General features: G+C 38.9%; 3 protein-coding genes across 22 annotated transcripts in view; 2 read left to right on the top strand and 1 right to left on the bottom strand.

Annotated features, from left to right (window-relative positions):
- The window catches only part of LOC127412196 (calpain-1 catalytic subunit-like), a 30,610-nt gene extending 26,513 nt beyond the window's left edge, over positions 1–4,097 (top strand). Inside the window, exons 21-22 of the mRNA XM_051648377.1 lie at positions 3,512–3,570; positions 3,651–4,097. Of these exons, the coding sequence (XP_051504337.1) occupies positions 3,512–3,570; positions 3,651–3,677 (86 nt within the window). The 3' untranslated portion in view covers positions 3,678–4,097. The remainder of the gene's footprint in view (positions 1–3,511; positions 3,571–3,650) is intronic.
- Positions 4,098–4,248: 151 nt separating this feature from the next.
- On the bottom strand, positions 4,249–5,524 carry mrpl14 (mitochondrial ribosomal protein L14). Its single transcript, XM_051648400.1, has 3 exons — positions 5,443–5,524; positions 5,185–5,249; positions 4,249–4,778 (listed from the first exon to the last, which is right to left on the bottom strand). The coding sequence occupies exons 2-3, from the start codon at positions 5,241–5,243 to the stop codon at positions 4,412–4,414; spliced, it is 426 nt and encodes a 141-aa protein (XP_051504360.1). The 5' UTR covers positions 5,244–5,249; positions 5,443–5,524; the 3' UTR covers positions 4,249–4,411.
- Positions 5,525–8,500: 2,976 nt separating this feature from the next.
- Positions 8,501–21,766, top strand: part of LOC127412194 (leucine-rich repeat flightless-interacting protein 2-like) — a 46,742-nt gene continuing 33,476 nt past the window's right edge. For 4 of the 20 annotated variants that reach the window (XM_051648361.1, XM_051648362.1, XM_051648364.1 and 1 more), the window contains exons 1-2: positions 8,521–8,807; positions 9,703–9,844. In XM_051648361.1, coding sequence (XP_051504321.1) covers positions 9,755–9,844 — 90 coding nt within the window. In that variant the 5' untranslated portion in view covers positions 8,521–8,807; positions 9,703–9,754. Of the gene's footprint in view, positions 8,808–9,702; positions 9,845–21,766 lie in introns of all 20 variants that reach the window. The other 16 variants (XM_051648358.1, XM_051648359.1, XM_051648360.1 and 13 more) reach the window with 11 other exon arrangements.

Raw genomic sequence — 21,766 nt, forward strand, 5'->3', positions numbered from 1 at the left:
GTGGCGAGGATTCCCACAAGGAGAAGTGCTTAAGGGAGTAAGTGAGTGGATGTTAAAAGTGAAGTGGAAGGCAGCCTGTGTCTCATTTCGAAGGCTGAATCCTCCAGAGGCCGCATTTGTCTGCCACAACCGTCATCAAGGCTGTCTCATTTCAGAAAAGCGAGTAGGACACGAAGCCTTCGAATGTGACCGTCTTTCACGGGAATTCAGAGGATGCATGAGGTGTATCCTTCGTAGGCACTCACAACCCAAATTTTTTCATTTGTCTAAATAAAATGATGCCAATTTGCTTGAAATATGATGTTCAAATGCAAGTAATGTTAATTCCCAAGTTGAAGTACCTCAGTAGAAGGGTGTAGAGTATATAATATGTATAATTATAGTAATATATGATTAAAATAATGTATTATAGACTAAAATTACACCTGTAAAATCTATTTTCTTTTCTCTCTACATCATTATAACTCTCCTAAAATTTACTTCATACATTCCCTTCCATAGGGACTTTGTTCCCTTCTTACTCAAAGCGCTCACGCCCGCTTAAAGAGTGGCTTCCTGGGGGGCCTGGGTAGCTCAGCAAGTTAAGATGCTGACTACCACACCTGGAGTCGCAAGTTCGAAAACTCTTACTAGTCAGGCTTCCCAAGCAACCAATTGGCCCAGTTGCTAGAGTGGGTAGTGTCACGTTGGGTTAACCTCCTCGTGGTCGCTATAATGTGGTTCTCGCTCTCGGTGGGGCACGTGGTGAGTTGTGCATGGATGCCGCGGAGAATAGCGTGAAGCCTCCACACGCACTATGTCTCCACGGTAATGTGCTCAACAAGCCACGTGATTAGATGCGCGGACTGACGGTCTCACACGCGGAGGCAACTGAAATTCGTCCTCCACCACCCGGACTGAGGCGAGTCACTACGCCACCACAAGGACTTAAGAGTGCATTGGGAATTGGGCATGCCACATTGGGGAGAAAAGGGGAGAGAAAGGCAAGTGGCTTGCTGTCATAGCAACCATGTTACGTTCTGTTTCCATTTGTCCTACGAAGGCCATCTCGTTTAAACGAGGCTTTTTTAAAGGAGGACGCTCGGTATACTGCAGCCTTCAAAGGACGCAGCCTTCGAAACGAGACACAGTAGAAGTTTGTGAGGGGAGGGGATAAAAATTTTAAGTGGAACGCAGCCCTAGACATGACCAGAGCAAGTCGGACCACACTCGGATACATTAACCGGTGTGCAGCTCGTGGTGATCACCGGTGATCGGTGCTGCACAGATTTTGCTTGTCTCGAACAAGTTGTAAATAAGTGCCACTTCCAAATTCTCACGTGAACTCGCCGATGCACTTACGTCACGCTTCGCATCAGCTGCTGGCCAAAAGCGCTTTTTAAAAGTTAATAATGTTTTAATTCTCGATTTATTTTTTGCACAAACATATCAATTTGCTTCAGAAGACATTCATTGATCGACTGGAGTCGTTGGGATTACTTTTTTGCTGCCTTAATATGACTTTCGGACCATCAAAGTACTGGCACCCGTGTACTTCCATTATAAGAACCTGAAAGAGCTCTATCTTCTTCTAAAAATCTTAATTTGTGTTCTGCAGAAGAAAGACAGTCATACACATCTGGGATGGGATCAGGGTGAATAATGAGATAATTTTCATTTTTGGGTAAACTATTCCTTTAATGTTTTTAAAATATACTGAAACTCTTTAAACTAGCATGATCTTCATATAAGGATAAGGAAAGCACAGGGCCCAGATGGCGTTTCACCTGCATGTCTTAGATCCTGTGCTAACCAGCTGGCCCCCATCTTCGCACAGATCTTCAAAAGATCACTGGGCAATGTGAAATCCCATGCTGCTTCAAACATTCCACTATCATCTCCATCCCAAAGAAACCAAAAATCACAGGACTTAATGACTACAGACCTGTCGCCCTGACATCTGTGGTCATGAAGTCATTTGAGAGACTGGTGTTGGCCCACCTGAAGGACATCACTGGACCCTTTCTAGATCACCTTCAATTTGCTTATTGAGCAAACAGGTCTGTGGATGATGCTGTCAACATAGAATTGCATCATATCGTGCAACATCTGGACAGACCAGGGACATATGCAAGGATCCTTTTTGTGGACTTAAGTTCAGCTTTCAACACCATCATCCCAGCTATTCTCCGGACTTAATTACACCAACTCTCTGTTCCCACGTCTATCTGTCAGTGGATTATCAGCTTTCTGACAGACAGGCAGCAGCTTGTGAGACAGGGGAAATTCACTTCCAGCACCTGTACATCAGCACTGGTGCCCCCCAGGGATGTGTGCTCTCCCCACTACTCTTCTCCCTCTACACCAACGACCGCATTGCCAAGGACCCCTCCTCTGTCAGGCTCCTGAAGTTTGCAGATGACACCACTGTCATCGGCCTCATCCGAGATGACGATAAGTCTGCATACAGAAGGGAGGTTAAACAGCTGGCTGTCTGGTGCAGCCAAAACAACCTTGAGCTGAACACGATCAAAACGGTGGAAATTATTGTGGACTTTAGGAGGAACCCCCCAACACTGTCCCCCTCACCATTCTAAACAACACTGTGGCAGCAGTGGAGTCATTCAGGTTCCTGGGCACTACCATCTCACAGGACCTGAAGTGGGAGATCCACATTGACTCCATTGCAAACAAGGCCCAGCAGAGGTTGTACTTCCTTCGCCAGTAGAGGAAGTTCAACCTGCCACATCAGCGCTGCTGATACAGTTCTACTCAGCGGTCATTGAGTCTGTCCTCTGCATTTCAATAACTGTCTGGTTTGGTTCAGCTGTGAAATCAGACATCAGAAGACTACAAAGGACAGTTCGGACTGCTGAGAGGATTATTGGTTGCCCCCTGCCCCCCCTTCAAGAACTATACACTTCCAGAGTGAGTAAAAAGGCTGGAAAATCACTCTGGACCCCACTCACCCTGCCCATTACCTTTTTGAACTGTTGCCATCTGGCCGACGCTTCAGAGCACCAGAACAGTCAGGCACAGGAAGAGTTTTTTTCCCCAAGGCTATCCATCTCATGAACAGTTCAAACTGCCCCTTTGAGCAATAATTAATGTGCAATACACAGTTTAGTCTTTTTATATTATCCAACACATTCTACCTCTTCTGCCATTACATTCCCTTGCACTGTATATAACCGATTTGTATTTAGATTTGCACTACGTATGTGTATCTGTGAGTGTATGTATGTATATGCATGTATATGTGTGTGTGTGTGTATATGTATGTATGTATGTGTATATATATATATATATATATATATATATATATTGTCTATTGTGTATTCTATGTATACTTTTTTCATTTCAATATTTATCTATTTTTTATTCAATTTTAATTATTTTTTTAAAAGTCTTGTTGCTGTTTATGTATTGTGTACTGGAAGCTCCTGTCACCAAGACAAATTCCTTGTATGTGTAAGCATACTTGGCAATAAAGTTCATTCTGATTCTGATATAGTCTTGTGCTTCCTTGTAGGATCTTTTCAGCAGCTGGATAAAGATGGAACAGGAGTGGCTGAGATGAACATAAATGAGGTGAATTGTCTTGAATTGTTACCATGCAAATATTTAAATGAACACCTTACTTATTACTCTTACTTTTCCCTTTTACATAGTGGCTCTTCATGACCATGTGCAGTTAAGGTGACCAACTGGTGAAAGTCCAACACGAGAATGTGCTGTGAAGTGCCCGAACTCTTCATGCAACAATCCCATTTCTGTGATCTATAGAAATGCTTTTACCTCATTAGAAAAAAGTGCTGCTTGTTTTCTTAAGTTTTTCTAAATCTAAGCTACACTACAGAGAAAAACCACTGTAGGTGAAAAATACACTAAAGACACTAAATGTCTAAAGAGGGCCTCCTCTTACTACTCAAGTAATGGCTGTTGGAATATCTGAGAAAAATCATGTGCATGAAATGAATATCAAGTGTGCATCAAGTTTTGCATTTTTCCCTAAAAGACCAGTGTTTGCAAAAGGTTGTCTACTGAGTGCCACTGAGTTTTCCTACAAGATGAACCACTGCATCCTATTAAAAAAGCCTTAGATGCAAACAAATGCATACACTCTGTGTCTATATTGTCACTGATCTACAATGATCAGACCATGTTTTATTTCATAACATGTTCGGATACGATGTGTGCACTGGAAACCTGAAACAAGTGAAATCGGTTTACTGTAACAATCTCTAAAAACATTAGTACCAAAAGAAATATAGTTACATTCATATATTTTATTATAAATTATTCAGCAAGCAACCATGAGAACAAATGTCTTGAATAGCAAGAACAGTTCTTTTGATATTTACAAAAACAGGAAGTTCGATAGAGGAGACTCATTTGGGATTTTCCCTCCCAGAATACAGAAAACGCTGATCTACACAAATCGCTGAGCAATGGCTAAAAGTTTAGAATAGTCTCCCTCCATTTTGCGCAGCTGGGTTGGTAAAGGAGCTTTAATTCTAGTTCCTGTGGGGTTTCCATTTTCCTCAATCAAAACAACGTTATTTGAATCGAAGCGTGGTGTCATTTGAGCACCAGGCATCTTATGACCAACTATGAGAGCTTTTTTCTTCTGTCCTTTAATAGCCAGCAAAACTCTGTCTCCCACTTTACCAACTCCATTCTTGGTGTAAACATGAATGACCTTTGGTGGACGGTGATGATGGGCATTCCCAAGAGCGCTGTTGTCGACCACTCTTACTCGTGTTAACTTCTGAATTGCAGCCATAGCTGCTGAGACACTGGAATGACATGAGATTCTTAATATGACATTAGGTATTCAGAAGTTGTGAGACATGATTGTACTTGGAGGTTATAGTCAAGGCTAATGTCATTTTTACACATTGCAGTGCAATGAACAGAATCAAAATGACGTTCTTTTAGGAACTACAGTGCAACATTTAACATACACTCAAGTAGACATCACACAGTGAGCCATGTCTGGATAGAAGTGAATTACAAAGGCTAAAAACAGTACATCTTTCATGATAATGATACAAACAGTACAGCTATCATGATAAAATGATTCTTGACCAATATGTGTAACATTAGTTTGTAAATTTCAAGGTTTTGACATAAATAAATAGGTACCCTCAAAGATTAAGAAATCGACATTGAGCTTATAAAACACGATAATATAGTGTTTACCTGAAAGCCTTTTGCTGCATCAGTTTGGGCAGAATCAATCCTGACTGAAACAGGGCCATACTGATCTGAAAGTCAAAACAAAGATAAAGATAAAATATTTTTGTGAATTTAAATAGCAAAACGCCCCTTCAATTATTTAACTGTTCCATGCTATTTCGAATGCTTTCAAAAGCAGTAAATCACGGTCTATTTAAATACTGGCAAAACGTTCTTTTAAAGTGATGTTAGATATTATAAATAAATAACGTAATAGAATACCTGTTCAGATAATTCACACCACACCAATGTCACACACACGTTGAACTCGCGTCATAACAAGGCGACGTTCGTTCTTTTTCTTGTAATGACGTCAGCGAACGGACCTTTTCAGCTCATTAGCGCCTCCCGCAGTGCGTCACAGTGTGCATCAGATGTTAAAGGGATAGCTCACCCAACAATGAAAATTCTCTCATTATTTACTCACTTTCATGCCATCCCAGATGTATATGACTTTCTATCTTCTGCTGAACACAAAAAAAGATTTTTAGAAGAATATCTCAGCTCTGTAGGCTCTTTCAATGCAAGTGAATGGTGACCAGACCTTTCAAGCTCCAAAAATCACATAAAGGCAGCATAAAAGTAATCCATACAACTCCAGTGTCTTCTGAAGCAATGCAATCATGGGTGAGAAACAGATCAACATGTCAATCCGTTTTTTACTATAACTCTCCACTTTCACTTTCAGAATGTGAAAGTGAAAGTGGAGATTTATAGTTAAAAAAAAATTGAATATTGATCTGTTTCTCATCCACACCAATTAAATCGCTTCTGAAGTTATGTGCTACGTCCGAAGCCGCATACTGTTACAGTATGTACTGTATTTGATGAAGGACTAACTTATCTGCCAGCAAAACAGTAGGTTATTTTAGGGATGCATGCGAGTAGTATGAATAGATTTCAGACAAATTTCATCTGGGGATGTTGGTATTGTCTCGTGACCCGAATATATGATGTAATAATAACAACCCTGAAAAAGATCTGCTTTGGTTTTGTTAAACAAGCACCATTTAAGCACAAGGATCAGTTATCTTATAGCACTTGAGAAGTGCCAGCTATTTCGAGATTCACCGCCGTTCTTTTAAATCCAGTGTTTTAAACGTGAAATCTTGCCAGAAATAGTAGGTCATCTGGGTATTTCTCGCTTACTGCTTCATGAATACTGTGGATTCGGACATACTACTCCATTGGTGTACTGTTTTTGGCATACTATATAGTAGAGAAGTATGGATATTCGGACACAGCGATGAATTTAACCACTGGAGTCATATGGATTACTTTTATGCTGCCTTTATGGGCTTTTTGGAGCTTGAAGGGTCTGGTCACTATTCACTTGCAATGTCTGGACCCACAGAGCTGAGATATTCTTCTAAAAACCTTTTTGTTCTGCAGAAGAAAAAAGTCATACATCTGGGATGGCATGAGGGTGAGGAAATGATGAGAGAATTTTATTTAATTATTGAGTGAACTATCCCTTTAAAACCAAACCTGTCAAAAAATAATAAATAAATGGCCCAATGGTATAAATGCCTTTACATTTTCACAAAATTTGTATTATATTACATCTTTAGTGATTCAATTCTCTAATGATTACATTTAGTTATTCTTCCGTTGACTGATTTATTTCTGTATTTATTACATAAATATATTATATATGTATTATATAAGTATTTATTGGGATGAGTATTTATTATTTCTCAATTCTAAGAACGCAGAGAATGACTTGTGTTTTTATAAAGACCAGTCTTGCTAAGCTACCTTGGAAGAACAAACTCGGAAGGACAGAAAGTGGAATGCCAGGGGCGGTGCCAGGATTTTTTCATGGGGGGGCCGTGCAGGATCAGTCTGTGAGTGGGTGGGCACATGAGGGGTTCTGTCAAGAGGGGCCACTGCTCCCCCGGGCTCCCCATCTACAACCAACACTGTAGAACGCATCTATTGCGATCTTTGAGATGTGCTGCGATCTTCCTACTGCGCAATTAACTACTGGCATTATCACACCAGTGACAGCTAATATCATCACACCAGTGAGGTTTTGCAGGACTAGTGACACATTAAAAGAATAAAGTCTGTAAACACTCATTTTCTCTATGTTTATTACTGTATTAAAATGATGCCCCTCAAAAAAAAAAAAAAGAATGGTGACGAAGTATAACGACTCTCACGAGCCATCAGACTTTTGCAAGCTTACAGCGGGAAACTCTTGAGGAAAAACAAAACGATAAATGTCCTTCGTCTGTCACCATAGTTCTGAGTTCTTGCCCACAAGTCACCATTCAATGCACCCTCGATTTCAAGGACACATCCAGGTCATTTCCTGCATTCTCTGTACTGCCATTCTTGATGATTGAAATCGAACTTCAGCAGTGGATGATGACGTAGAACGAGTCCAGAGAATGTAAGAACACAAAAGAACGCACATAGAGAAACAGCCATTGTTTAATTTTATTTATATCCATTGTCCTCCATCGTCTTTAAAGGTGCACTCAGTAATCTTGGATTTACACTGATACCTAGTGACATGAATGCAGCATCATTCAAACACAAAAGTTTTCATTTTCTGATGCCATTGTAGAAAATCCCCATTCACAATCAGCCATGATTAATTTAATCCATGTGTGAAAGTGTCCAATATCAAGGCGGTAACGAAGATTAATCGAGTAGTATTCGGCTGGTCATGTGATTCAAACATGGCAGCCCCCATGAGGGGACCCTCTACGTGTAGAATAAAACAGCTTTTATAAGGTTACGGATGTAACTGGAATCTTCATCTCATGCCAGTTGTCATGACTTTATATATATGTTTCAAAATTAATATTTATTTATTTAGGAGAAAAACTTTTTTAATGTGGAAAAACATTACGGAGTGCACCTTTAACAGCTAGAGGTCATTATTAGACTGGAAATGTAATGGTAACACAGAACATTTTATTTAGTGGTTGGACAGTCTGTCCTCTTGTTTTAGGTTAAAACAAATATATGTTTTCTTCTGTAAATGATTCGTATTCTCATTAAGAAAAAAGGAGACTTGTCAGTTTTAGAGTTGAGATTATAAACAGTAAATAATAGGGTTAGGTTTAAATTAGGTGTGGGACTATGATTAGATGGTGAGGGGTTAAAGTTAGTTGTTAGGCTTGGGCTCGGGACTAGGGTATATCGGTTAGGGTTAGGGCTAGTTTATTAGTAGTGGTTACTACTGATTACTAGTTTATCTAGGCGTGTTAAAACGCTACACCCCTTTTCCAGCATCCGGGACTTTCAGCGCGAAGCTGGAAAACACTTCTGACTTTCAGAAACGCCCACAAACACAATTTATCAACTTTTCCAGTGATTTAGCGTGTTTCAGAAAAACTAGCGTTGACACGGTGCTTTCAAGCCTTCCGTGACATAACATAAGCCGTATTCTTGGAAAGGTTTGAGGTGACGGACAGTGCCAGTTTTGACTATCACGCGGGAACGCGCGCACATTCGAACAGCCGCGCGGGGTGCACGCGAATCGCGCTCGTGCTAGTCAGCGGGAACGCGCCCGGGTCCCAGTCAGTCAGAACAGACCCGAGTGCCGAGCGGAACAGTGACGGACAGAAACGGTAAGAAAACGGCACTAACGGAGCCAACTGTGACGAAAGTCCAATCAGGTCACTGCAGTGTAATACGTGAATTAACAGCACGAGAGTTCTGTGACATTTACATACTTTATGCCTCTAAGGACATGCTAGCAAGCTAACCGCTAACTAGATGTCACTAACATTGAATTTTACTTAATATATGAAGTATTTATTATATTTAATTACGTTTAACATCGTTAAATTATAGTTAATTTGTTTACTGAAGCTCTCTGGTTATATCTTTGTATTCTGGAAAATAAAGTGCTTCAAGTTAGTCTGTCACGCAGCTGAATGAGTGCTGGTTTATATATAGCACATCTGCAGAAATATCAATATATAGATTTGTATTTATAGAATTTACACATTTAACTGTACTTAAAATATTCTGACATACTGGCCATGCGTTTATAGTCACACAATAGGCTAATACATGACAAAGACAAAGGTGATATCTAATAAATTTTAAAATAAATATCTTAGTGTAAGGTGTAAACCCTTTTATGACTGATGTATTTGTCCTCTAATTTGCTTATATAAAATTGAGTGCTTTTCAAGGCTCATCGTATGGTCACTCACTCACAAGAGAGCATATGAAATTGCTTTCCTTTTATGAATCAAAATAAAGCCTTAGGAACATTTGCACCCCTGCAGGACTAGTGCTTCATGCATGTGAATTTTATTATTAGGTGTATGTTGTGTGTCTGGTGTTGATCAGCACTGAGCCCAGACACACATGACTTAAGCCTCTATTTGTGGGTGTGTGGAGATAGAGTGTGTGATGTCAGGCTTATCTAACCTACATTTGATCCTACGTTTTTATTTTATTCAACTTTGTTCAAACAAAACTGTAAGCAATAATTTTTGTCTTCATCCGCAGAATATTACGGGAAGTAAATTGATCCTTATTTGGCCGTGGAGCTGCTGCTAACATGGGGACGCCAGGATCCGGACGAAAACGAGCCCAAATTAAAAATCGTTTTTCAGCGGAGGATGACGCTTTGAGCAGCATTGCCAGAGAGGTAAGAGGTCTTCTTCTGTGAACACTGTTTATCGCCATAATGTCATCTTGTGGCTGGTAGTTTCCTGTAGCCATCCTCATGTTGTTTCAAACTAGACTATGACTTTCTGTCTTCTGTGGAACGCATATCAGAGACTGTCTAGCTCCATAACAGTCAAAAAGCACCTTACAAATATCATAAACGTAGTCCATATGACTCGTGCGCTGTATAGAACTGTTCAGCTCCCGGAAGAGAATTCGTCATGGGTTCCCTCGGGATTTTCCTATGTGCTTTTATAGTCGGGTTTTTCAACTTATGAGTAATGTAAGGTCTGTGGTAAACATTACTTGAAAGAAACGTCCATGTATCGTCTACAACATAAATTACACACTTTCATACCTCAAACGTGAATGTTTAAGCCGTATTGAATTGCATACTTTTTTAAAAAACACTTTGCGGCTTCAAAATTCACATTCACAAAACGTCCACGTATTGTTTACCCCAGACTTTATTTTACTCGTAAGTTCAAAAACCCCATTAGCCTATAGGCAAATCCTGAGGGAACCCATGGAGAATTACACTTCCATGTTCACCTACAAATTGACATCGCAGCTGAACAGCTCTATTCCCATTTTTATGAAGCCATATAATGTTTTTTTTGTGAGGAACAGACCAAAACTTGTTTTTCACTCCAAATCTTTGTCACTTAATATTCAATCTTGGCATGTCATATTTGGTTACAAGACGAAGTGTTAGCCATTGACATCCAACCTTTATTAAACTTGACAGTCGCTGGTTTCTATGCTTTCGTTGTATGGAAAAGACCAGGATGTTCATTCTTCAAAATATCTAATTTTGTGTCTGATGTAAGAAAGTCAAACAGCTTTGGAACATGAGGATGTGTAAATTATGACTCATTTCATTTTTGGGTTAAAGGGATGGTTCACCCAAACATTTAAATTCTCTCATCATTTACTCACCCTCATGCCATCCCAGATTTGTATGACTTTTCTTTCTTCTGCAGAACATAAACAAAGATTTTTAGAAGAATATCTCAGCTTTGTAGGTCCATACAATGCAAGTGAATGGTGACCAAAAATTTGAAGCTCTAAAAAGCTCATAAAAGCCGCAAACGGGTAATACATATGACTCCTGTGCTCTTCTGAAGCGATCCAATTGGTTTTGGCTGTGAATAGGCCAAAGTATAACTCCTTTTTACTATAAATCTTGACACCTAAAATCTCCTTGGCAATCATGATTTCAAGCTCGATTACACTTCCTAGCACCATCTAGCCCTCTGCACATGCGTCGAGCTTGAAATCATAAAACAATTTAATTAATTTAAATTTATTTATCACACATTATACATTTGCACATATACAGTGAAATTCTTTTTTTTCCACATATCCCAGCTAAGCTGGGGTCAGAGTGCAGGGTCAAATGTGCCTAGAAACTGCAATGGAAAGATGTATAGTGAAAAAGGAGTTATATTTTGGTCTGTTCTCACCCAAAACCGATTTGATCGTTTCAGAAGACATGGATTAAACCACTGGTGTCATATGGATTACTTTGATGCTGCCATTATGTGCTTTTTGGACTTCAAACTTTTGGTCACCATTCACTTTCATTATATGGACCTACAGAGCTGAGATATTCTTCTAAAAATCTTTGTTTACGTTCAGCAGCAGAAAGAAAATTCAGACTTGCCAATCTGTACACATTTTGCATAGCAGGTACGCATTTTGACATCAAAGTACGCTGGTACGATTTGTCACTCTACGCAAAAAGCTGGTGATGCCTTTGTGTTCAATTGTGTACGTGCAGTACTCAAGTCTTACAGCATCTGCTTCTAGTCTGCCGAAAAGCAAAAGAAGAAGAAGAGTTCGACCAATCATAGCGCTGGGTACATTCCCCCAGATATCAAGCGGGGATGATTGACAAATGCGTAATGTCAGTCATTTCAAGAGACTGCAAATCGACAGCAATATGAAAGAGGTTTTATCCCTCTCGTTCCCCTCCTCACTCCGTCTGGCTGGTTCCTCATATGAGGACGGTGCTTTTAACTCCTTTGCAAAGGTAAATGGGCTGGGGTGGATGTGGAAAGTTGAAATTATGAACTGAGTTAACGCATTCCTGCCAACCTTGGGGAAAATATTTAACGTTAGTAACGTTAGTCTAACATTATGTAATTTGCAAGATAGCTTGCTTGTTCACCGGGCATTTAAGTTGGTAGTAACGTTAAGTTATATGGTAGGTGTGTTGCAGATTGTTAAACGTGACTTTTCATAGTACCGTATTCATAATTATTATTGCAGGCAAACCCATCACCGTAATGAGAGGAGCAGATCATGGCAGGATAAAAAAAATGCGAGAGCACATGCCGCATAAATAACGTTACCTACAAATTTACCGGGAGGTGTGTGTGTGCGCCTTGCAGTTAAAATAAACATGGCATCAGATTAGGAGGAACTGGCAGGGAGAGAGCGAGAAGCAGACCTAAAAAGAAGCGAGTCTATGCCTCCCAGAAGTTCCTCACAAAGTATCAAGAGCAGTGGCTTTGCCTCCGCCCCTCATGCATTTTGCACATTGTGCAATTATGATTTTTACATTAGCCACCAAGGAGCTTCAGGTAATAATGTAGCTAAACCTCTAGTTTCAAAGGCCAACATTTCTAGATACATTTTTTATTGAATAGGCTAAATATTGTTCATTAGGCCTATATGATGTGTGCCTATATAAGCGGATTCAATTATTTAATTATTAAATAAAATGGAAATCCTGAACAGAAACTTGGGTTTTATTCATAATTGGCTGTTTTACATCACAACATAAGTTTCTGTAAATACTTGAAAATGAAAACATGTTACAATATACAAAATCAATTATTTCCATTTTTATTAAATAATTGAATGTAATTCACTTATGGTTATCAGTTTGTATAAGCACACATATCATACAATGAAATATTAATCATGAAAAAAAATGGTTTTAAGCAGGTGTACTGAAACTTTTGACTTTCACTGTATATTATAATATAGCCCAGTGCAGTGCAAGTGAGTAAAAGATTAAAAGAGTTCTTCTCAAGCATGTATGATTGTATTGTTTTCTTCATAGCCGATTTATATGTTGAATAACTTGATATGGCAGTGAGTGGGGAATGACCGTGTGCAAAGCGAAGTGGTGCAAAAGCATGTGAACTAAGCGTTGCACTATTGTGGTACTCAATATATTTTCCTAAGGTTGGCAGGTCTGAAAATTATACACATCTGGGATGGCATGAGGGTGAGAAAATGAGAGGATTTTCATTTTTGGTTGAACTACTCTTTTTTTTTTATATATATATATATATATATATATATATAATTGCTCAAAATTTGCATACCCTTGGAGAATTTTTTTAGAGATTTTTAAAGAAAACATGAGTGAGCAGCCAAAACACATTTCTTTTATTTCTTATGGGATTCATATTCAACTGTAGGTTATAACAGAATGGCACAATCATAAAACAAAACATGGCAACAAAGAAAAAAATGAAATGACTCCTGTTCAAAATCTGCATACCCTTAGTTCTTAATACTGTTTATTGCCCCCTTTAGCATCAATGACAGCATGCAGTCTTTTGTAATAGTTGTCTATGAGGCCCCAAATTCTTGCAGGTGGTATAGCTGCCCATTCGTCTTGGCAAAATGCCTCCAGGTCATGCAAAGTCTTTGGTCGTCTTGTATGAACCGCACGTTTGAGATCTCCCCAAAGTGGCTTGATGATATTAAGGTCAGGAGACTGTGATGGCCACTCCAGAACCTTCAACTTTTTCTGCGGTAACCACTGGAGGGTCAACTTGGCCTTGTGCTTAAGGTCATTGTCGTGCTGCAAAGTCCAAGAGCGTCCCATGCGCAGCTTTCATGCAGAAGAATGCAAATTGTCTGCCAGTATTTTCTGATAACATGCTGCATTCATCTTGCCATCAATTTTCACAAGATTCCCCGTGCCTTTAGAGCTCACACACCCCCCAAAACATCAGTGAGCCACCACCATGCTTCACAGTGGGGATGGTATTCTTATCAGTATAGGCCTTGCTTACCCCTCTCCAAACATAGCGGTTATGGTTGTGACCATAAAGCTCTATTTTGGTCTCGTCACTCCAAATTACAGTGTGCCAGAAGCTGTGAGGCATGTCAAGGTGTTGTCATTTGTGGCATTGGCACAGTAATGGCTTCCTTCTGGCAACTCGACCATGCAGCTCATTTTTGTTCAAGTATCGTCGTATTGTGCTCCTTGAAACAACCACACAGCCTGTATTTCTCCTGAGGTTACCTGTGGGTTTTTCTTTGTATCCTGAACAATTCTTCTTTCAGTTGTGGCTGAAATCTTTCTTGGTCTACATGACCTTGGCTTGGTATCAAGAGATCCCCGAATTTTCCACTTCTTAATAAGTGATTGAACAGTACTGACTGGCATTTTCAAGGCTTTGGATATCTTTTTATATCCTTTTCCATCTTTATAAAGTTCCTTTACCTTGTTACACAGGTCTTTTGACATTTCTTTTCTGCTCCCCATGGCTCGGTATCTAGCCTGCTCAGTGCATCCACATGAGAGCTAACAAACTCATTGACTATTTATACACAGACACTAATTGCAATTTAAAAAGCCACAGGTGTGGGAAATTAACCTTTAATTGCCATTTAAACCTGTGTGTGTCACCATGTGTGTCTGTAACAAGGCCAAACATTCAAGGGTATGTAAACTTTTGATCAGGGCCATTTGGGTGATTTCTGTTATCATTATGATTTAAAAAGGAGCCAAACAACTATGTGATAATAAATGGCTTCATATGATCACTATCCTTAAATAAAAGACAGTTTTTTTGCATAATCAGTCATATTTTCAAAATCAATGCCAAATTTTCACAATTTCTGCCAGGGTATGCAAACTTTTTAGCACAGCTCTGTGTGTGTGTGTGTGTGTGTGTGTGTATATATATATATATATATATATATATATATATTATTTTTTTTTTTTCTCCATTGTCTGGCGAAAGTTAGCAAAATAGCTTAAATCACATCTGTACATTTCTGCACTTGTATCTGGATAAATAAAATATGACAGTACCCCCTTTAATTTTATGTTGCAAATTCTGTTCCAGTAATTATGACTTTACAAATATGTGTCCTAGTTGAACTCAAGTGACTCCCAAAGATGACAAAAAATCTGATATGGATCTCATCTCTACATTGAGGTCCAAAAGGTTTGAAAGTGGATTGTAATGTCAGTCAGCAGCCCTGTTGTGATGTGTTGATATGTGGACGTTCAGGTTCTGCCAGTTGGAGCTGCAGCTGATGTAGTTTGACTCACATCTTAAGCAGGGAGCAGCCAGTATGGACTTGTTGTAGATTTTTCAACAGCACACGTGTGAGCCCATCACTCTCATGAGCAGAAAGCTCTGACTGCTATCAGCTCTGCGCTCTGGGACTCTTCTTGCTGAAATTAACTTGTATGACCCACATTCATAATTACAGAGCCCTCATGTGACTAAATTGGATGACCTGAGTATTCCATATTGCTTAGCCTTATTGTCAGTTTTGATATCACATTTTCTAAATTATAAAACTCTAACTTATTCCATGACTTATGCATTTCTTGTTGCTGTGATAAGACAGTGTCAGCTGAGGAAATAAACATGAGTGGAAACCTGCATCTATCACTGAAAATTGTGAAATTAGAAGTCGAAGTGAAGCGAAGTACATACCTTCAAATAAGCGTTTGATGTAAGAGCAAACTTTTTATGCAGCAGTGTAGTAAGGCAATCAAATCAGAGGTTGGTTGCTGTCACATTAAATAGAACCCAATTGTTTGTTAAGTGTTTAGCGTATGGGAAAGTGTGAAGGAAATGGAAGACCGTTGTTTAATTTTGATACTGTCACAGAATTAGCAAGTTTGTGCAGTAATCTGTCCTCACCTGAATATGGACCATATAAGATTTGAAAAGAGGGAACAGAGAAATCTAAAGCTAAAGGGTGTGGGTTGCACTGCAGAAGTGAAACTGCAGCCATTGTTATTTGTGAAATATCAGAACTGTTAAAGGGACAGTTCACCCAAAAATTTTAATTCTGTCATCATTTAATCACCCTCATGTTGTTCCAAACCTGTATGACTTTTTTTTTCTTCCATGGAACACAAAAGGAGATGTTAAGCTCGCTTTACACTGTAGGATTTTTATAGTCCTTTAAGATTGTTACTTGTCAGACTGTATGATATAAACACATTGAGATCGCAATGGCACACTGTCACATTGTCAGACTGTATGATACACATCGGTGGTCCTAATCGTCCCGATCAGTGAACGTGATTGTTAATATAATAGAAGTATATAGATCGTTAATAATGAATAGAAGCGAAACAACAAGATTTGCCCGGAGGAGCAACAACATTTTTTTTCCTTTCTGAAAGTCAGGGCATCAGCATTTCCGTTGCTCAAATACCACTCCATCACCTGTCAAATAGGCCTTTAATAAGACATCCTGATCACAAAAACACAAAATTACAGATGTTGAGAATGAACGCCAGTGGGGGAGGTAGCCTACAGTAATAATTAGCTACCACGAGCAAAGATTCATTGTGAAAAAAAGAAGACTTGTGGCCCGAAAAATTACAAAGTTCTGCGTTCACATAGGGAAACCAAAAAAGGTGGGTTATAGTATGTCTTTCTCCACTTTTAGATTAGTAACCTATAGGCCACACAAAATTTCGAAATTCATGTAGGCTAATAATATATCGCGCTTGCAAATTCCCTATGGATAATGGACAAACATGACATCGATTTCTGTTATTGTATCCAGTTGTATCTGCTGATTTGGATTAAAACGTTTCATAAATACTTAACAATATAAATTGTTCTTTTTTTTTTTTTTATTAGATTTTTTTTATGAAATTGGAGTGGTGTGAATCTTAACTAGAAGTTTACAGATGCTTAAAGTAAATTTATTAAAATAACTATAATAAAGTTGTAAAGAAAATGCTTGATAAATGTAAAGAAAAAACGTGTTAAGAAAATGCAATCATTTATTTTAGTTTTGCTCTGTATTTAATTTGGGGAATAATGTTTTCATATTGCTGAAGTATTACACTCTTCTCCGAGTATTTTCTGCTTATTTATTTATTAAAACTTTTTATATAAAATTAAAAGAAGAAAAAACATTGAAAGAGCTTGAGTAGAGTGATAACTGGGCGCAAATGTTGCTATGGTGCAGATGCGGAGCAGGTTTCTTACAGAGGAGCTCTGTGGGGTTTCTCCGAAAACAGTGAATTGGGGAGCAAGAGAGGAGCGGACTATCACATCTGGCCATCTTAATTGCAGTCACACTATACGAATGCAATGCTAAATTTCTGACACTGCCAGAACTTCGTCAGAGGCTAAAGATCATCACAGTGGTTATTAATCGGCCATTGGTGAGCATGTCACACTAAACGTTGTAAGACTGCCGATTTTGCCCTACAAAATTTGTCTCAGACGGCAGAATCGTGGCCAAAATCGTACAGTGCGCTGGGCTTTAGGCAGCCTCGATCACCAATCACTTTCATTGAATGGAATAAAGATGCAATTAAAGTGACTGGTGAATGGCTTTCAGTTCCTTACATTCTGCATAGCATCTTCTTTTCTACAGGGTTGACATAGTAAATTATGTTGTACTTTTTTATTTTTGGGTAAACTACCCTTTAAAGATGATTTACAGCCAAGTTGACAAAAAAAAAACTTTTGAGTTCACATCTTCCAGATTTATAAAAAAAATTCAGTGACAGTGAATTAACCCAAGATACACTATTTTTACAATTGAGAGAAGCTGAATTACAAGCTGATCCATTAGGACATTTTCTGCTAGATACTGTATGTGCTGTCATCATCTTGAAGTGTCACTGAAACTGGAGTCACTCCATCCATGCAGTCCAAAGATTATGAATCATAGTCTACCAACGACATGCTTTATGCACTTGCTTGTTTAATTGAACGTGTCTTTGAGTCCAACCATCTTATGTCTGCTGCGGAAGAAACTCCCTAATTGTTTACGGAAAGTTCAGTTAACTGAAAGCATGGCATTCAATTTCTCTGTTCATGGTCAGGAGTACTGTGGTTCAGGGGAGGTCAATTTGAGCTGGATTACAGCACATTTTTGTTTGGTGGCACTTGTGCCACTAAGGGTGCTTACCCACTAGCATTTTTGGTGTGCACCAGGGTTCGTTTGATGTCAAAGTTCGGTTCGTTTGGATGATGTGAACGCTGTTTTCTGAAGTCTGCTTGTAAAGGTGGTCTGGGCTTCGGTTCATATGAACTCTGGTAAAGTTCGCTGCTGATATGAATGCAATCGTCCTCAAGGGGCGGTCACACTACACTTTGTTCTGTTCACTCTCAATTATTAATTATGATATTTTTTGATAAATGATACATTTTCCAGTTGGGCCGATTAGTTTCTTAAGCTGCGACAGCGCCGAAAATCACCTTTTTTTATTTTTCCCCTTTTTCACCCAATTTGGAATGCCCAATTCCCTATGCGCTTTTAAGTCCTTGTGGTTGCGTAGTGATTCGCCTCAATCTGGGTGGCGGAGGACGAATCCCAGTTGCCTCCGCATCTGAGACCGCCAACCCGTGCATCTTATCACGTGGCTTGTTGAGCGCGTTGCACGGAGACTTCATGGAAGCATGGAGGCTTCACACCATCCCGGCATCCACGCTCAACTCGCCACGCGCCCCACCAAGAACGAACCACGTGATAGTGACCACGAGGAGGTTACCCCATGTGACTCTACCCTCCCTAGCAACCGGGCCAATTTGGTTGCTTAGGAGACCTGGCTGGAGTCACTCAGCACACCCTGGGATTCGAACTAGCGAACTCCAGGGGTGTTAGCCAGCGTCTTTTACCACTGAGCTACCCAGGTCCCCGAAAATCAAATTCTTGCAAGTGAATGAGCCATTTGAGACAGGTAAAAGACCATTCACAGTTTGTTTTGTGGTTACGTGCTATCGTGTAACCACAATAATAGACTGGTGTGCAACACAGTCTCATTTAAACGGTCCTGCATATCAGAGCCAGACAAGCTCATGATGTTACAGTTTTCTGTTTCATTTTCTCTCTTTTTCTCTCCTCAACAGTTCCCTGTAAATATTAAAGGTGGAGTGTGTAGTTTCTGCGCTACTAGTGGCACCAAATAGAATTACAAGAATAAAGTGTTTTCAAACAACCTTTGCCAACACCCTCAGACTCATCACACCCTTTCGCACTCTCTGATTCTCTGTGAACAAATAGGCCATTCTAAATAAAAGATGATAAACTTTTAACGTCGTAATAAACAAGACCACTATAACAAACACACCGGACAGAAATCGTTGCAGAGGAATCGGCTTGTCCAATAACATTGCAAGTGTTATGGTTCAACTGGTTTTCATGTTAAAGATGGAGAAAGCAATTCCTGAGGATGACTGTTGATATTTGAATTCAACAACCAAACAAACACACCCCTCCCTTCAGTGCTCCTTCTGAAGTTCTGCCCCCCAAATTCATGCACGCCCGTTGCCAATACTGTGTGATCGCAAGAGTGTTGTGTGGATCGGTCCGATCCACTTTGTTTATTTTCCCATTTACAGAGCCAGGGCTTTGTACAAACACCGGATTTTTTTTTTTCAGCGCACACACAGAACAGACAGCTAGCGGACCGTGAAGAGATATTCACGGAATATAATAAAGTGTATTAAAATTACACACTCCACATTTAAATCTCGTCTACTAATAAAAAGGCAAATATCAATAAAACTTCTATTATATACTGTCTGCATATGTGCGGGTATCTCGTTTAAACAGATTTAATTCACAAACCTCACGTATTTCATTCTCCCTCTTTCTCTTGTCAAATAGTTCCCTGGTTCCGTACTAGCACGTGAGAGCGCATTTCCTTGAAAAACTTTGCACAAGTATACGTAGGATAATTGTTGCTGTTTTAAAGGCATAGGGTGGTCAAATATTGATTGAGTTTTTTTATGTTTACTTTTTTTTATGAAGTTAATTGTAGGGATGGGTAAAAATATCGATTTTCCAATGCATCGCGATCTTCATTTGAACGATCTTGCTATTGATTCTTAAATCCCACAATTGTTCTTTTACTCTATATGCAACCCTTTACTACAATTAGAGAACATTTCCCCCATTAGCAACCAAATTTCACACTGTATATTGGCAACTGGTTGGTAAATGTTTAGATTTCACTCACCTGTAATTGTGTTGTATAGTGGTGGAGTATTCAGCAGTGAGATCCTTTCACTGCGTGTTGAGAGTAAAAGTTGTTCCGTGTTAGTCCAAATACGAGATCCACTCAACCCATTTATCATTTAATAATGGCTATTTTACAATACCGTTTCTGTTCTCTACAGTCAGTTGTTGATCGAAAACAACAAAAAGAAACATTTAATTCTAATCACTCGCAGGACAGTTAAGATAGTTGTTCAATTCTCTCTCGTTAATGTGCTTATTTACAGATGCTGTTTACATAAATGCTGTCTGTCTTAAAGAGACAGTACCAGTTTTTAACACGTGTTCAACAAATCAGTGTAAATACCTGTAAATAGTACAAATTATGTTATAACAATAAACATGTAACAAAAATAATAAATGCAATATATTATCATTTATTGATTAAATACATGGATTTGTTTATTTTAAAAGCTAAAATGTGACCAAAATGATGAATAACTAATAAAATATGATTAGTAAAAAGAATGTTTTCGTAATGTACCTAGTTAGAAGGTCTCCTGTATAATTAACAGTATTAGATGGGAGAGACTTTTTTCACAAGTAAGCAAACAGGATATTATAACTGATATTATAATATACCCATATGAATCGAGTTGGAATCGAACCGAGAGCTTGTGAATCGGAATTGAATCGGGAAATCTGTATCAATACCCAGCCCTAGTTAATTGATAAAATTATTCATGACATTATTTCTTTTAAGAAACATCATCACTATACAACATTTTTCACAACTGCTTAAAACTTTTGCACCATACTGTACATAAATCAGCAACATACATAATAGTCAAGTTCCTTGGTTTTAACAGTGATTTTTAGATTCACTAAGAGTAATACAATCTTTAAAGGTGCTATATGTAATATTTTTACTGTACTAAATCTTAAAATGACCATAATATGTCATTAGAGAATTATGAAACATGCTAAGTTGAAATACTGGCTTCTCCGATAAGTGCTACAGCCAGTGTATTCTACATGGAAGTTTCCATTCCGGGCCGGAATTTCTGTTTATGTTTTGGCCTGTGTGATCCCTGCCCATTCACAAATAGTATTTTGACATCGCCGGGTTGCCAGATTTGAACAAGTTTGCAGGCAAACAACACTGCGTGCTACAACCATGGAAGCCAGCAAACGAACTGGATCAGAGATAACAGATTCCACCTGACCTAAAAAGCCTCGCCATCTGTCTAAAAACCACCATGACCAGAGGCGTAGTAAAACAAGGATAAATATTGGAGATGCCTTTCTATATTTCGATTAGGTATCAAAAGCCACTCACATCGGTGGGCTTGAGTTATTTTCCACATTCGCACAGTAATATTTCACACAAATGTGTCCATATCGTTTGCTCTGTAAAGCCCCTTTTTTGGTGTGTGTTAAATGGCAAGATATTTTAACATTCCGAGTGCTCTATGAATAACGAACCAGAGCAATAAAGACGCTTTGCATTTTATTGTGACCTGCAGTAAGAAATAGTCATAAACATTTCAATATCATACTTTGATAAGCGGAAGTAATATTGTGTTGTCAGTCTGTGGCATCTCATTGGTCTGTCTGACTATAGAGCTCTTGTTCTGAAGAATACAGTAAGACTCTCTCTAATAAATGGAAATGCTATGTTTCAGTGTGTGTGTGTGTGTGTGTGTGTGTG

The sequence above is a fragment of the Myxocyprinus asiaticus genome, chromosome 21 (genome assembly GCF_019703515.2).
Source record: "Myxocyprinus asiaticus isolate MX2 ecotype Aquarium Trade chromosome 21, UBuf_Myxa_2, whole genome shotgun sequence".
In the NCBI taxonomy this organism is placed as follows: domain Eukaryota; kingdom Metazoa; phylum Chordata; class Actinopteri; order Cypriniformes; family Catostomidae; genus Myxocyprinus; species Myxocyprinus asiaticus.